This window comes from Halyomorpha halys, unplaced genomic scaffold, assembly GCF_000696795.3.
Source record: "Halyomorpha halys isolate HHAL.00 unplaced genomic scaffold, Hhal_1.1 Scaffold908.1, whole genome shotgun sequence".
NCBI classification, from domain to species: Eukaryota; Metazoa; Arthropoda; class Insecta; order Hemiptera; family Pentatomidae; genus Halyomorpha; species Halyomorpha halys.
This window is the reverse complement of record NW_027115706.1, coordinates 514,861-531,189: the sequence shown is the minus strand read 5'-3', so window position 1 is coordinate 531,189 and position 16,329 is coordinate 514,861. Positions and strand designations below refer to the sequence as shown.

The following is a 16,329-nucleotide window of genomic DNA, read 5'->3' as shown; positions in this document are numbered from 1 at the left end:
TAAAAGTTGTTTTAAAAAATTATTAAATAGATAAAAGTTCAAAATAAAATAGTGTTAATATAAAATAAACAATCATAAGAATATTAAAAAATTACGCAAACTATTTTTTTCTCTCTTTACCGTGTCACTGATCATCTTCTTTATAATTATTCCAATAAAAGTTTTTTTTAAAAATTATTAAATAGATATAAGATCAAAATAAAAAAAAAATAGTATTAATATAAAATAAGCAGTCATAAGAATGTTAAAAAATTACGCAAACTATAAACAGTCAACTATTTTTTTCTCTTTTGACCGTACCCCTGATCATCTTCTTTGTAATTATTACAATATAAGTTGTTTTAAAAAATTATTAAATAAATAAAAGTTCAAAATAAAATAAGAAATAAAGTAGTATTAATATTTAGATGTTTATTAAATATGATTGCGAAGGAACGAAGATACAGGTCAGTAACCTCACTTGTGAGGCATTGAATCATGGGTACTGCGGTATGTTATTAATATGTATGTACTTAAAATCAGAATAATCGAGACAAATAAATAAGATTCCATCAAAACTCAATTGTATTTACTTCAAATCAATGGTTTGTAAGCTTATATATTATTGGCTGATTTCACATAGTATAAATTTGGTTACATCTTATAACTTGCGGGTCATTGTACACTTAAGCTATAGCTCTTGTCGTATAATATTCATACTATAACGATTTGTCTTACTGATATATTTTCTTTTACTTACCTAAGTATTGAATATATAGTATGGTAAAGTATTGCGACAGTGAAAAATTTCGAATTCGGGTTTTCGACAGAATACACATTTTAAGTTTTCATGAGTCTATTTAACCAAGTCTTGCCTAATTGTTTGTGTGTAGGTATGAAAGTACGAAATTAAAATTAAAAATCTAGGACATATGTTTACCTAGGATGTTACAGCAATTCTTTCGTTAAAATAGGATTTCTCAAATACTGCTCTTATGATTTTGATTAAACTCGCTAAATCAATGTAAAATTAAATTAGCCTTTATATCAGCTAGATTTTATTATCATTGGAATAGTTTGTCAAGGCTTGCATGGAAAACTTAACAAATCTTCTAAAGAACCTTTAATTTTGTTTATTTGGAATAAATAACCATTTCTCATTGTTTACTGTAATACAAAATAAATAAATATGAACTATGAAAGGATTTGGTAATTAACTAAACTGTAAACTCTACAAGGAAGAAGAAATAATAATTTCATTTGATGGATCAGATTCTCTTAAAGTAGTTTTCTTTTCATGGGTGTTCCCAGCAAGGGTTAGAGAGGAACAGCTGCCCTCTCTAGAAGTGAAAAAATTATTAATTTAATAAAAATTACTTCTTTCTAATAAACCACTGCTATAATTATATTTAATTTTGGTTTCATTCTCCTTTTCCGCGCTGAAATTTCATAACTTGAACGACCATGGCTTGCCTACCTCCTAGTTTATCCTGGGTAGTACGCCCTTGGTTCTTTTTTTGTAATTTTGGACCTATCAAAGTCAACGAATATTGAAAACCTTCGCAAGAAACACGTAAAAAATATTGACAACTCCATTGTTTTTATCTGCAGCTAATACACTCAACAAAGGAATGCTATTCTCAAGTTACCATTCTAGTCTCCATTTTATATTCTTTTTTCTTCTTGAATTGATCACACCAAACAATGGCAGCCCCACACTTTATTTTCTATATGCAATGTGTTCGATCGTGGTGGGTTACAACCATGTAACCGAAGGGCTGATATATTTATATTTTACATACTATAATTACCTATATATATATAATTTAAATATTATATAATTTATCTTGGGCATTGATAACTAGCTGATACTTTATAAAAGGCAAGCCCTACTAAGATAGGGATGTTTCGATATTCTAGTGTTTCAATACTTTCCATCCGAAAGTATATAATATAATATCCGAAAGTATATCTGATACATGTAATATATTTGTATCGATCTTTCAGTTAAATTGTCGTATCGATAATAGTATCAATACTTTTATGGTACACTAACATCCCTTGGTAAACCAGTTGACTCAAATTGGATTCGCTTGTAGTCTAATTGATGTAGGAAAAATAAGGAAAATGTTTGTTGTGATTGTTGAACGCGGGGTTGGTGTGCACAAATAAACTTTTTACAGTTTCATTAGTTACGGTTAAATATCATAAAACATTCTTACTGTAGTGAGAACCTACCACACACACACACACACACACACACACACACACACACACACACACACACACACACACACACACACACACACAGAGCTCAATGCAACCTTCTAACTACTGTTATAAAACCGTTGCAAGCCGGTACTATCGATATATTCACACTTTGCCTCAGAGCAACGTGTATACAATAAAAAATGAATTTTTACATCTCACTTTAACTCTAGTGATAATTTGGACCTCCAACCCAATTTTTTGTGTCGCTGAAAACGAATATCAGGTTTGTTGACAGATATTTTTCCGAGGACTGTTTAAAAAAAACAACTGAAAATTTTGAAACTGAAAAGTGGGCTATCTTAAGCGGGTTGGTGGTTGATCGTCGAAAAAAATAATAAAATGTAGATTCTGTTTAATTTTGCTAAGAAAGATTTTCTCGAAAAAGTATATAGTTCATATACCATCCCTTGGTAAACCAGTTGACTCAAAGTGGATTCACTTGTAGTCTAATTGATATAGAAAAAATAAGGAAAATGTTTGTTGTAATTGTTGATCGCGAGGTTGGTGTAGACAAATAAACTTTTTACTGTTTTATTAGTTACGGTTAAATATCATAAAACGTTCTTACTGTGGTGAGAACCAACGACACATACACACACAGAGTGCTCGATGTAACCTTCTGACTACTGTTATAAAACCGTTGCAAGCCGGTACTATCGATATATTCACAGTTTGCCTCAGAGCAACGTGTATACAATAAAAAATGAATTTTTACATCTTACTTTAACTCTAATGATAAATTGGCCCTTCTACCCATTTTTTTGTGTCGCTGAAAACGAATATCAGGTTTGTTGACAAATATTTTTCCGAGGACTTTGTTTAAAAACTGAAAATTTTGAAACTGAAAAGTGGGCTATCTTAAGGGGGTTGGTGGTTGATCGTAGAAAAAAAATTAATAAAATGTAAATTCTGTTTAATTTTGCTAAGAAAGAATTTCACGAAAAAGTATATAGTTTACGAGATATGATTGGAAAAATTTAGTGTATTGATAGCATTAAAGACCAACAATTGAACCCAGAGTGCACAGGTTGTTTGCGTTCATACACTTGACTACATTATTACGTTACAGTACTCATTCTATTCCGAATTTAATTTGTTATATTACAATTTATTCGCTAGGATTAACCATTCAGAAATGTTAAGTGAATAAATTGATTAAACCAATTGGCCTCTTATTGTTAGTAAACATTACAGCACGGTCAGAAATGTGTGTAAATTTTGGACTCATTAAGACCATAAAGTTTAAAGACCATCAGAACTGTGTTTCACACAAGGAGGCCCCTCACCTCCGGATTTTAAACATAGTAACATTTAGAATGGATATTTCATAAGTAACAAATAAACATTGCAGGTAACCTTAAAATACCAAAGGTAATAAAAGATAATACCCAACACCATTTATTCCTTTTTTCACAATAAAGCACTCACTAATTCACTGTTTCTTTTCTGTTTTAAAGGGATCGGAAAAAAAAAAAAAAATGCGTTTCTATGTTAGGTGTGATAAACACTAATTTCTAAAATTATTTTCTGAGCTGGATTTTATGTCTCCTGCTTCTGTACTAATCATATTATTAGATATTTTTCGATATGTGTGTCATAAATCCATGCTCTTTTTAGAATTATATCCTTGAATTAGTCTATCTGCAAAGAGATTTTAAACACAGATGTGTTTTGATAAATGCGTCATTGCAATGAAGTAATTTAATCCATTATGAGGAACCATAAAACCAATACTTAAACATCATCCTTCATAGCATATAATCTGATTCTCCATAAAATTAAAGAGAAAAGAAATAAATTTGAATACCTTTAGCTCAATTAATCTATTAATCTAGCTCAAATTCAAGACTTCATGAAAAATAACTTACTGGCTGGTAAAAATCATAGCATATACGTATGAGGGTTCACCTGCTTTTGTTTGTGTGTTTAGTTTATTACTGATTTAGCAAAGAACGAGCACTTATTTATTTATTTATTGCAATAACATATTAGTGCACAAAATTTTTAAAAATTACATTGGCCCTTTGGTTTAATATGGGTCAAAAGGAAATGAAGTCCATCCTGTTACAGAAATACCAGCATTATAGAACACTTAATATTATAAAATATTATTTTATTAATTATGCCTACATCTATGAAATAGAAGATGCTTTATTAAAAAAGAAAATACTACAGCTATTACAATAAGTCATAAAAAATAGTGAAAAAAAAAATTTGTTTATCGACATGTAGGTTGGTACTTTGCTAATTTGTGAAATTGATTCTCAAGAGGTTAAATTATTTTGTTTTCTTATTCAATTTTGCTTCGCCTTCATAATTTTTGGTTTATTAGAAGCAACATACAGAAATTTTAAAGGAAGACAATTTATGTCCATCAAGATGTGACAAAAAAAGTATGAAATTACATTTTCATCTCCTATGCATTTAATTCCTCTAATTGCATTATGTGATTATGTGAAAAGAAAAAATTCCATTTGAACTTTATTCAAAGATTGAGAACAGGGCTATATCCGATCTGCACTATGATCAGCTGTTATGGTGTGAGTCCACTGTATTAAATAGTGATGTTCAATCATTTTTTTTTTTATTTTATTTATTTTTAAATTGTTACCTCTATGAAAATTTTAATTGATTTCTTCAGAAATATTCTGAATATTATAGGGAATTTTCTGAACTATTTATTTCATTGAAACTTTGTTATTTGTTGTACTCTTCTTGATATCATTGTGGTTTCAATTTATTTTTAGTCAGTAAAAGTTATGTTTTGAAGATATATTTTACTTATTACATTATTACTTTAGTAATTATTATGTTTGTAACAAAGACTCTATTTAAATTTTGAATCTGGATATTATGATCAATCATTTGACATCCAAACGATTGAAATTGGCATTGGCTATTAAAACTAATAACTAATAATAAAGTGTTTTCTTATTGGATTTTTTTGTTCAACCTCTAAAGACAATCTTTTGATCAACTCTGGAGCTCACTGAAGGATGCCATAAACATGCTAAAGTAGTTGAAAAATTTATTTTCGTTTGTCCCTAATTGTTGAAACAGAGATGCAATAATGCCTGCTTCACATAATTTTTGTTTGATAGAGTGTATCCTGAGACAACAATTACTATTATTCCTGCATAGCACCATTACAAAAACCACTCTGAAATTAGGCACCTTCTATTCATGGTGGAAATAAGAGGACAATTTATTGTAGAAAGATGATACTGGTGATGGTAAAAAAGATTCAAAATTAGTAGAAAACTATTTATTAGTTTCCAACGTTACACCCTAGTTTGTAGGGTTTATTAGGACTAAATGAGAACAAGATACAAACAATGTAAAATTTTATAAAACTAATAGAATACACTTGGAAAGAGTGTAAAAAAGAAGAACACAACAAACCAGAGGAATATAAATATAAGTGAATAGAATACTAATTAATAACAATAATGAGTGATAGAATTACTAATGTACAACTGGAGTAATGGATAGTGAAATAATACTTAATTGAAGGAGTAACAAAATACTTTTATCATATTTCACAATGATTGTTTTTTTTCTCATTTAGCCCTGCAAAGTGGGGCGAATTGTTACTAATATATAGTTTTCTACTATGTTACACCACATATCTTCCTAAACTCAGTTACACATTGTCAGCTATTAATATTCCAAGAGGACTATTGAGTTTAAAAGGCACAGGAGCAAACCGGATCGCATACAAATGTTTTCGATCGATTGATCTCCTGGCAGAAAATTAGGCCTGTTTCTCTCTAGCTGGTAAAATTCTTATCGTATGCAAGGGGCTTAAGACACTCTTTGGGTCTAGAGAGGAAGGAGAAATGAAATAGCGCTCTACCAACAACAATAAAGCTTCAAAATCAGTTCATTCTTGTTGAATGATCCGGTATATTCGATGCTTAATATACAACAAATGTTATTTAATTTTAAAATACATATATATTTTAACAATTATATACAAATGATTATAATTAATACATAACTATATACATTTCCAAAAAAGATCACCATCAAACAAATACATTATATCAAAATGAATTTTAATGAGAAACATTTTTATATGTTTAGCTTTCAAAACTGTTAATAAAATCTCCATCTCACTTTAAATATATAACAAAAAAATCAACATATAAAATTATTTATCACTCATTATTTCATGTTACATATTATTTTAAAATATAAATAAATTATTGAAGAAAACAGAGATTATAAAAATTTGATAGGCTGTTAAAAGTAATATTAAAAATTTATGATAAGTATTTATAAATACTTTCACCTCTTAACAATGATTTCAACCACACACTCATCTCAAAAGAATATAATGAAACAACGACTGACTTGATAAATTCAAAAGTGATACATACAGGAGTAATGGTAATTCTATTAAAAATGTGACTGGAATATATGAAGTATTTCTCAACTTATTTTATAGATAATTGGAGTCTTGTTGAGCTTCAGCTTTAAAATATAACTTAAACAAAAAATTGTCCAGCAAAGTTTCGTGTATTATTATATCATTCAATTTCTTACAATTTTATCCTGGCATTAATATTGAATGCATCAAAAACATCCATTTGTTAAAAATTTATAGACTTTTGGTGATTGAATAACTTTTAGAGACAAAAAGCAAAATAAAAAAAATAAAATAATTCAAATAATAAAGAGATTCAATCAAATTTTAAAACACAATCATGTTAAAAAAATAAAAACTTTACATTATATTTGAGTTTGGACATTTAATTTTGTACAATGGTTTGTTAAGAAATATACAAAATTAATGGAAAACAGTCAGATCTAAAAATATAGATTTATATAATCAATCAACTAAATTTAATATAAAGATTTTACAATTGATTTTCATATGATTTTTTGATAAATACCAATAATTCTGTGATAAAAAAGAAATATGGTAGCCATTATACATAAACATTTTATATCAAGAACAATGAACATTGTCAATGGAAATCATAGCAATAAAATTTTCAATAAAAACACAGAAATTGCACATAAAAATTTTGTTTTGCCAGGAGTATCCCACTTCTCATTTTTAATTTATCTGACATACAACAAATTCTCTATAAACATTCCTCTAACATTATAAATAAATGTCTCTCTGTTTTCATTATTATCTTTTGTATAATAATGCTATAAATTAATAAAAATATAAACAATCACGACTAGCAAATGTAAAAATATGTTGTAATTTACCAATAAATTTAATTCATAAAACATTTAAAATAGATATCATCATAGTATATCCATATGTCAAATCAGTTCCCTCTCACAATATACATAAACTTTTTCTTCTTTCTAAAAATAAGGTGTTCTATTATAATATTTACATTTTAAAGGCACTTCTTTTTTATTTGTTTTAAAATTTTATACAGGAATAAAAATCATCACAGATATCAAACTTTAACATGTTCAACACAACCTGTGGGTCCTTTCTATACATGATGAGTCTTTAACAAATTGAAAGTCATTCATTCTTCTAATAGTAGATTGTAGTGGAACAGACATCAGCGTAAAAATATGAGCCTGAACCGCTGGCAGCTTAAACAACCAAAAATATTGTTATACTATCAGTCTTCCATGTCAGGTTGAACATGTTAATACTTAGTTGCAAACTAGAATATCATCAAGAATGCAATAATTACATTCCTTATTAATGTTAAAATTTCTTACAACTTGCTAATGATCAAGTATCAATCAGCTTCATAATTCAGCAAGTTGTAAGAAATTTTTCTTTTTTTTTTTTTCTCCAAATTCACTAAGTGTCTTCACTTATTGTTGATCCCACATCACTATCACCAGATTTCTTAATCCCATTTGGCATTTGGTGATAATGTGTTTTTAATGAGCTTCCTGGGCGACTATAATCAAGGTGGTCATAAGTTTCTTCTGCAAAAACAGAATGTAACAATAATTAAAGTAAACTAATGAAACTTTTTTTTTATTTATATTAATTTTAAAAAAAATTATTACCTTGCAATTTCTTTGCATTATCTTTTAATTCTTCATATAAATGATCTTCTTTGTCTAATAAATCCTCTTCTGGATTATGATATACATTTGGATTGGCAAGATCAGCCTCTTTGTTCTTCATTAATATTGAAGAAGGACCACCTTGAGCACCTAAAACAGACAAAGAGCAAATAAACAAAGTAGATAAAGAGATGAAAAGTAATAAAATTGGTTAACTTTTAATACAGCTGAACTTCATGAGCTAGCATTCAATAAAATGATCCCATGAGCATCTGGCATATTTTGAAACCATGAAATTTAGTAGGTTTACATGGTCTGTGGTGGGGAAAAAAACAATATAATTTATGATCATTTTGCATGTAACATGTGACGGATTTTTGAACTCTCGAGTTTTAACCTCTTTTTATAAACATTCAGAATATGTTTTAATTTTTCTTAAACCAGAAAAACTGATTCATTGGCCCATTACACATTTCTAATTTAGGTAAATGTTTAATGTTCACCACTATACAATATTCATCAGTCTATGATATTCACAATTCACCATCCCGTACCTCTTCAGACCATTGTTTTCTTCCATGTGTTTTAGCTGATGTCCTTCCTAGAGTTTAGAGTCAATAAAATCAATTTTTCTTATATTGAGAAGCCACGTTCTCCAAACTGGACTATGTTTGGCTCACAATAGTTTTATATTTGTTTGAAGGCTAAATAAATTCTTTTGTATTGTGTCGTACAAGGGTTATTATATAAATTTTGGACCAGATCAAGTTAATTCCGATCAAAATATTTCACCAATCATACTCAGGCTATAACTTGATACAACTTTCTTTCCAAATTCTTCTGAAGTAATAAAGTAGATTATTATGTTTGTGATAACATATGCTAAGCCAAATGTCATCACCAGGTATTAATGTTTCAGTACAAGTTCTGTTCATAAGATATTAATTATTTGTATCATAAAAAATGTGGTTCAATTGTATATTTATAAAACATTACTGACAAAGTATCTGTAATAAAAGTATTATTTAAACAAAGAATTAAAAACAATCACAGAAAAAGCTAACAACACAGCAAAAACAAACAAAACAAATACTACAGAAATGCAGATCTCATCATTTTAATAAGTACCTTTCAGAAATCCAGGATCGACTCGATAAGCATCCAGTTTCTCTTTTTTCAAGTTTGAACTTTTCAAATTATTAATGAACTGATTATTAAGAGGTGATTCTTCATCCCTTATAGTTGATCCAAAAGAATACACTGGGTTATCGAAGTGATTTCGGTCTATGGAAAAAAAAATATTACATAAGAAAGATGAGTGAATGACAACTAAATAAAATATAGTTTTGTTAAATATTCTACAAAAAAAAAATGTTTAAAGTAAGTATAAACATTTTAATTGGTTATTGATTAATATAATAAAAAGAAAGCTAATATCATCTTGTTAGTTAGTTAATGTAATTTTAACCGAAATGTTTATATTACAAATACTCATCCTTTCTTATCTAATATTACACCTTGCAGTGTTGTTGTTTAACACATGAAAAAATTCTTAAAATCAGACCTTTAAGTTAGTTGAAGGATAATAATACATAAAACAAATTAATTGAGTTTCAGGACAATTTTAATTTGATATAGAGAAAAAACTATTATTAAGTAAAAAAAAAAGAAAAAAAAAAAAAAAAAAATGAACCATTTAGATAAACACATATGTCCAAGATTTTTCTACAACTGAGAAGAAACTAGAATATGGTATCAAAATTGAGCAGCAAAATATCATTGCTAATGGTAGTAATGATTAATAAAGAGCTGAATAGGAAGTGAGCATTTGAGCCTGCAAAAATATTTATATACCTCTTTTCTAAGATACCACAATAATTTCAAATTTCCTGAAAAATTATTGTCCTATTAAACATAGACGAACAGATATAAAACCTTCTTCCCACCAAAAAACAAAATGCAGACTCTGAGGCTAAATCCAACTAAAATATGCACTTCTCAACATGAATGGACTAAAAACAATAAATCAAGTCCTGACTTAGGCCACATATAGCTGAATTTATAACGGAAAATTATAAGTTTTTAAAAAATGGGAACTGTTCACGGAATATAGCTAGAAAGTCAAGGCTATATTACTTTGTACCACATCATATTATAATAATAATATAAGATTCTTAGTTCTATTTTTAATATACATGTTATTCATTGAGAAATGGAGGAGGAAGACTATAACCACAGAACAAAATTTCATCAGATATTGAATTTCAGATTCCTAATTAAATTTAGTAATTTTGTAAAAGGTCTAGAAATCGCTAATTTGAAGAACAAACCGAGGCCCACTAAGATAAAAAAGGTAAATACATTTTCATACCTGATCCTTCTGGATTCGCTGTGTAATGGATATTACACATTTGAGTTTTTAGGCTTTGGACCCTTCTTCTGTAATACAATACTATTAAAACTAGAACAGCAGCAACCAAAATAGCAAGGAAAGTTCCACCAACAATTGATCCAGCACCACCTGAACTAGCTCGCTCTGGAGGCTCGAGCACACTCTTTTCTGTTAACGGAACATCACAGTTCTCACCTAAACAGAAAATAACATACATAAAGTATTTTATCAATTACAAAGAACTCTCAAGTTTTTAACAGAGCCAATAAATCATAAGGTAACTTTTAATTAATGATCCTACTTGCCTATGGAAGATTTCTAACAGACTTTGTACTGCATCATGTAATTTTTTTTTTTATTGATTGATAAACTTTTAATTTTGAAATATTACATTTAATGAAGGACAACAGTGATAGGTATACAGGAGTTATACCGGAGGATATCTCCAGTACACATGTATACAACATATTTCAGTTCCAGTGACATTTAAATTTTTGAGGAGGATTGTAAGTATGAGTGAAGTTATGTAGAGATTAGGCTGATTAATGTATTAGGATGACCAGTGAGGTTTTGATAAAAGTTAGAGGATTCAGATCGTATGAAATCTAAAGCAATAACATCAAGTACAAAGTTAGCTACATATTTATTTATATCTAATGTATGATCAGTTCTGTTCTAAAACAATTGCAATTTCTTTCTTTATTTTATTGTTTGTTTTTTTAACTCATTATGGAAATAATTTTGACAAAAAAAAAAATTATAATGTTTCTTGGGCAATCTTTTAAGCACCACTTAAGAAGTGCAAAGCCACAAATGAATGCCCTAAGTACATAGCCTATGTTATATTATTCTTTTGAAGAGTGAAAGACTACTTTTTTTTATACAAAAATATATTATAATTTTTACTAATTAATAAAGGAATGTGAATGGTATTCACTGAGATGTTTATTTTACTGAATTGGTACTTTATAATAAATGATGGAAGTATAAAATATAAATACATAATAACAATCCTTTTGTTGTTTCATGTGTATAACTAAAAATAAAACCATCGAAAATACAATACCACTTACCAGTAAACCCTCTCCTACAGGAACAGCCATCAATTGCATGGCAGATGAAATTGTCATTTTTACATTGGCATAATTTCATACAGAATTCTCCATAATAATTATCTGGGCAAACTGTAAAATATAAAAAAAATAAAATAATTACTACAATTTTAATGAAAATGAACTATTAGGTATATTTGTTCTAAAAGCTTGCAGAAAAGCTGAAAATGTAAGGCAATAACATAAAGCCAAATTGTTGAATTAAATAGCAGCAATTTTTTTTTATTTTAAAGGTTATATTTTTGTGCCTTGACAATATTTCATGTCTAGCAAGCCTCAATTGTGTATGTATATATAAAAAGCATACTTACATTAATAAACCAATGCAAGTTAGGAAACAAAAAAGAAAAAAAAGGTTAGAAGAGTTTGAATGGTAAAGAAAAAAATTAATGAAGATTTAATCCTAATGTTCAGCCTACCTGAGACGAAAACGAAAAAATATTAATTAAGGAAAAAAAAAAAAATTGTTTTGACTCTAGGATCATTAAATGGTTCTCATTTTTTAAAATAATTTCAAAATTTATGAAATGAAAAATAATCTTTTCATAGGACAAGGTCCCCAAAGAGCTACAGAAATTGACATAAATAATTGCTTGTTGTCTAGTGTATAACCTTGTTAGTAAAGTAGTTTTCAGTGTAGGACTCCAATGGGAGTCTTGGGCCGACGTAAAAAAAGAAAAGAAATAAAAAGTAGTTTTATTTCTAATGATCAAATTGATGCTACATAAATATTTATAATGAAATATTGAAGAATATTATCATCCACTCTGCCACAAAGAATTTGAATTTAAATTTATATTTCATTACTATAGCCTTAAGAATTTTATTATTAATAAATGGAAAGGTTTTTATTAACCTCTATTATGAAACATATCTTGTAGATTATGTTATTTAATAATTTTAAAAAAAAAATAGTTTAAGGCAATTCATAGCAATGGTTTTGTTTGCTGAAGCACACCAATATTTGATCTTCACTATATTTCTGAAAACATTAAAACAATCCAATGATCGAAAGCAAAATCACCTACAATAATTATAAAACTAGGAATTATATTGGAGGGAATAATATGTAGAATATATATATAAAAAAAAGTAATTTAAAATTAAAAATAGAAGATAAATAAACAGATAGTTGAAAGGAGAAGAAAATGTAATAATAATAAAAGAAAAAAGAAATTGCTTATACATGGGATTTAAATTTTTTTTTTCCCCTACACCACAGGAAGTGGACTATTACGCCATTTTCCCTCTAGCAGTCCAATACAATTTTACTTTTCCACTTAATAGGTGCGCATCCTGCTGAATATCTTCAAGACCAATACACGTTTTTTAAAGATGGTTTCCATCCATGTCTCCCATGTTGTATAGAGGAAATTCCGGTGAATCTACGATGCCAATTCGATGGAGGTGTTTTTGGAACAGATCATGTCCTGTTACTAGGCGAAAACAAGCCACTCTCTCAGCTCTGATAAGATTGCTGGGGATTCGTTTATCCTTATACAGTAGGCTCTTCAACTTCTTTCCTTCTGCTTGAACTTTGTGTCTAGCGTTTGTCCTGTCCTTACAATAAGAACTTACTGATTTTACTGTTCTGTAGGAAAGTGGTAAACAGGCTGGTTCTCTGCACAACCGAGCTTAGCCAACTTGTCAGCTTGTTCATTACCATTTATACCAACATGGCCTCCTATCCACTGCAGAGCTATAACCCTTCCTCTTTTCTTCATGACAGCAGCCACGTTTCTGTACTTTTCTTCTGTGGGTAACCCTGCAGCACCTGGTGTTGTTAATTTTTGTATTACGGCCTGGGAGTCATAGAAGATTACAGTGTTGTCATCACATTCAATAGTGGCTTCTATCGCGAAGCAAATAGCCTGGATTTCTGCATCATAATTATCACATCCAGCTCCAACAGGAAATGACAGTTTAAAGTTGTTTGAGTATACACCTGCTCCAGCTTCCTTGTTAATACCGGACACAGACCCATCGGTATAAATGTGAAGCCATTGCTCTATGGGTTATAGGTCATAAATTTTTTTTAGTGCAGCAGCTCTAAGCTCAAGTTCAGGACAACCTTTTTTGATCCAACCACATGCCAGTTTGAGTCGCCCGTAGACTTCAGCGGAATCATGCTTTGGCATGTAGGAGATGCTTATATTCTGCCTTTTCTGTGAGTGGTGAAGCATTTCCTCAGCTTTGGAAAGAAAAGTGCGATGGGACCTCAGTCGTTCATTCACTTTACGATAATCTAGCCAGTGATCCTCTCATCACATAAGCTTTTCATAAAGACACAAAGCAGATTTCTCCCTTCTATCTTGTAGTGGTTCAAGACCTGCTTGGAGTTCCATAGCTGTGATGGGAGTTGATTTCACACTGTCAGTGATTATGTGTAAGGGTTGATTTTGAACTTTGTCTAACTTTCCTAATGCTGCTGGTTAATTAAGTTCAGCTCCATACTCCAGATTAGGCCGTACATATGATTTGTAGGCTGTACTAAGTACGTCCTGGGATGCTCCCCATTTAGTCCCTGTTAGCCTTTTCATCAGCTTCAATTTTGATTTGTTTTAGCCAGGTCAGCTTAGAGTGCAGCGTGATCACTAAATAGCATGCTTTATCAGTTCTGGTTGGTTCTTCACCTTCAAAGTATAAATGAACCTCATGTTTTTTTGTACTTAGGCTAAACACTTGAGACACAGTTTTTCGTGGGTTAAATGTCATCCCATTTTCTTTTACCAATTCGTGTAGCGTGTTCATGACTTTATTTAGAGTTTCTTCCAAACCAACCTACTAGAACTTGTTCCCCAGATAGTCAGGTTGTGCGCAAAAGTTCTTGGACCCCAGGGTGATTAATCCATATCCTCTCAATCAGGTCATTAATCATTACGTTGAATAAATAAGGTCTTAGGACTGAGCCCTGTGGTACACCTTGTTTGGTTTGATGATAACTGGATACTGAACTACCATAGCAGACGTTAATAAATCTCTCTCTCAGGAAAGATCAAATCCATGAGAGGTAATTGCCACCTATACGCATACCTTTCAACTTAGTAATAAGTTTTTTCCTCCATACGCAGTCAAAAGCAGCTTGGAAGTCAATAAGCACTGCAAGTGTACGTTGTCTTCTTTGGAAGCCATCTTTTACTTCCTGATAGAATCTGATGACCTGCTCAACCGTGTTTCTTGTCTTCCTGAAACCCGCCTGTCTGTCTAAAAGAAGTTTTTTTGGCTCCAGATATTCTTGTAGACGCGCTATAACCATTCATTTAACCAGTGTGCTCGTGGGTGAGATAGGCCTGTAAACATTGATATCGTCAGCTGGTTTTCCATTTTTTAGGATTGGTAGTACCTCTGCTTTCTTCCATTGAGCTGGGACAAGGCTTTTCCATGTAATATTTATAAATCTTAAAAGGATGTCTTTAGCTTTCTCTCCCAAGTTTTTCAAGAATTCCAGCAACAGACCATCTGGACCAGCACTCTTCCCCATTTTTAGTTTGCTCAGAGCAACATGCAGTTACAATCTTGAAAATGGTGAACAGAAAAGCATGCTATCATCCAAATTTAAGCAACCCGGATCCTCTAATAAGTCTTGGTTTTTAATCTTTTCTGGGAGAGTAACATTACTTGCAATAGTTCTTGCAAAAAACCTCGGCTATATCCTTCTCGGTAGTAACTTGTTCCCTATTTTAACAGGATTATTTTTTTATAATTTTCTTTTCATTTATTCTCGAAATAAAAGCATGAGCCTTCTTTCCATCATTCCTGAAGTCCATCTCCTTCAGAAAATTATTATACGTTTATCTTTTGGAACAGATAATGCCATATCTTAATTGGGCACCTATCTTTCTCAATACTTTTATTCTAAATATGATCATATGTATTGTAATGTCCGCTTTTATAATCAATAGTTGATTTTTATATATAAATGATTTTAGTTATGTTTTTATTTTATGTATTTTTGTTTCAGTACTTTTTATTTGTTGTGTTAAATCATAAAAGCGGGCTAACCAATTGTGTTCAGTAAAATATGCAGTCACAAAAGATATCATTCAAAGCCAAGATGGTGGCACGTGTCCTGCAAAAAGTCCATTGAATCGCAGCCATGTCAAGAAGGTTCAAATATTTTAAAAACTTTATTTAACTTCCCATTATAATTGAAATTACAATACATTTAAGAAAAAATAGAAGTTAAGAATAAGTATTAAAGAAAATAATTCATAAAGGAAATTATAAGAAAAAACTCAAAACCGTAGTGCTACAATCAATGTTGAGAACGAGCATCTATAGGAGGGGAAGGAAGAGAGCTTGGTTTTTTAATTTATTCGGCGGAGACCTGTAGATCCCTTAGCTACTCTTAGTGGTAGACATCTTGAAAAAAGAAGACATCGAAGAGTCACTCAAGAAGAAAAAGGGACTTTTTGTTTTGGATCGCCTGGTGAGAGGACGTCTCCTGAGAGCGGTGAAGAGAATCTTTTGTTGACCTTTAGAAATAACATTGTGGGAAAAAAGACAAATACTATCTATTTAATATTAAAGCTTTTAATTTAAACCCAATCTAAACTTAAGAAATGAGAATTA

The 16,329-nt window shown here is 30.0% G+C and overlaps 1 protein-coding gene across 2 annotated transcripts in view; it reads right to left on the bottom strand.

The window, feature by feature from the left end:
- Positions 1-7,894: 7,894 nt before the first annotated feature.
- The window catches only part of LOC106687022 (protein draper), a 129,992-nt gene continuing 121,557 nt past the window's right edge, over positions 7,895-16,329 (bottom strand). The window contains exons 18-22 of one of the 2 annotated variants that reach the window (XM_014430670.3): positions 11,719-11,829; positions 10,625-10,840; positions 9,382-9,537; positions 8,254-8,403; positions 7,895-8,169 (exon numbers count right to left, since the gene is read on the bottom strand). In XM_014430670.3, coding sequence (XP_014286156.1) covers positions 8,039-8,169; positions 8,254-8,403; positions 9,382-9,537; positions 10,625-10,840; positions 11,719-11,829 — 764 coding nt within the window. In that variant the 3' untranslated portion in view covers positions 7,895-8,038. The remainder of the gene's footprint in view (positions 8,170-8,253; positions 8,404-9,381; positions 9,538-10,624; positions 10,841-11,718; positions 11,830-16,329) is intronic. The other variant, XM_014430672.3, reaches the window with a different exon arrangement.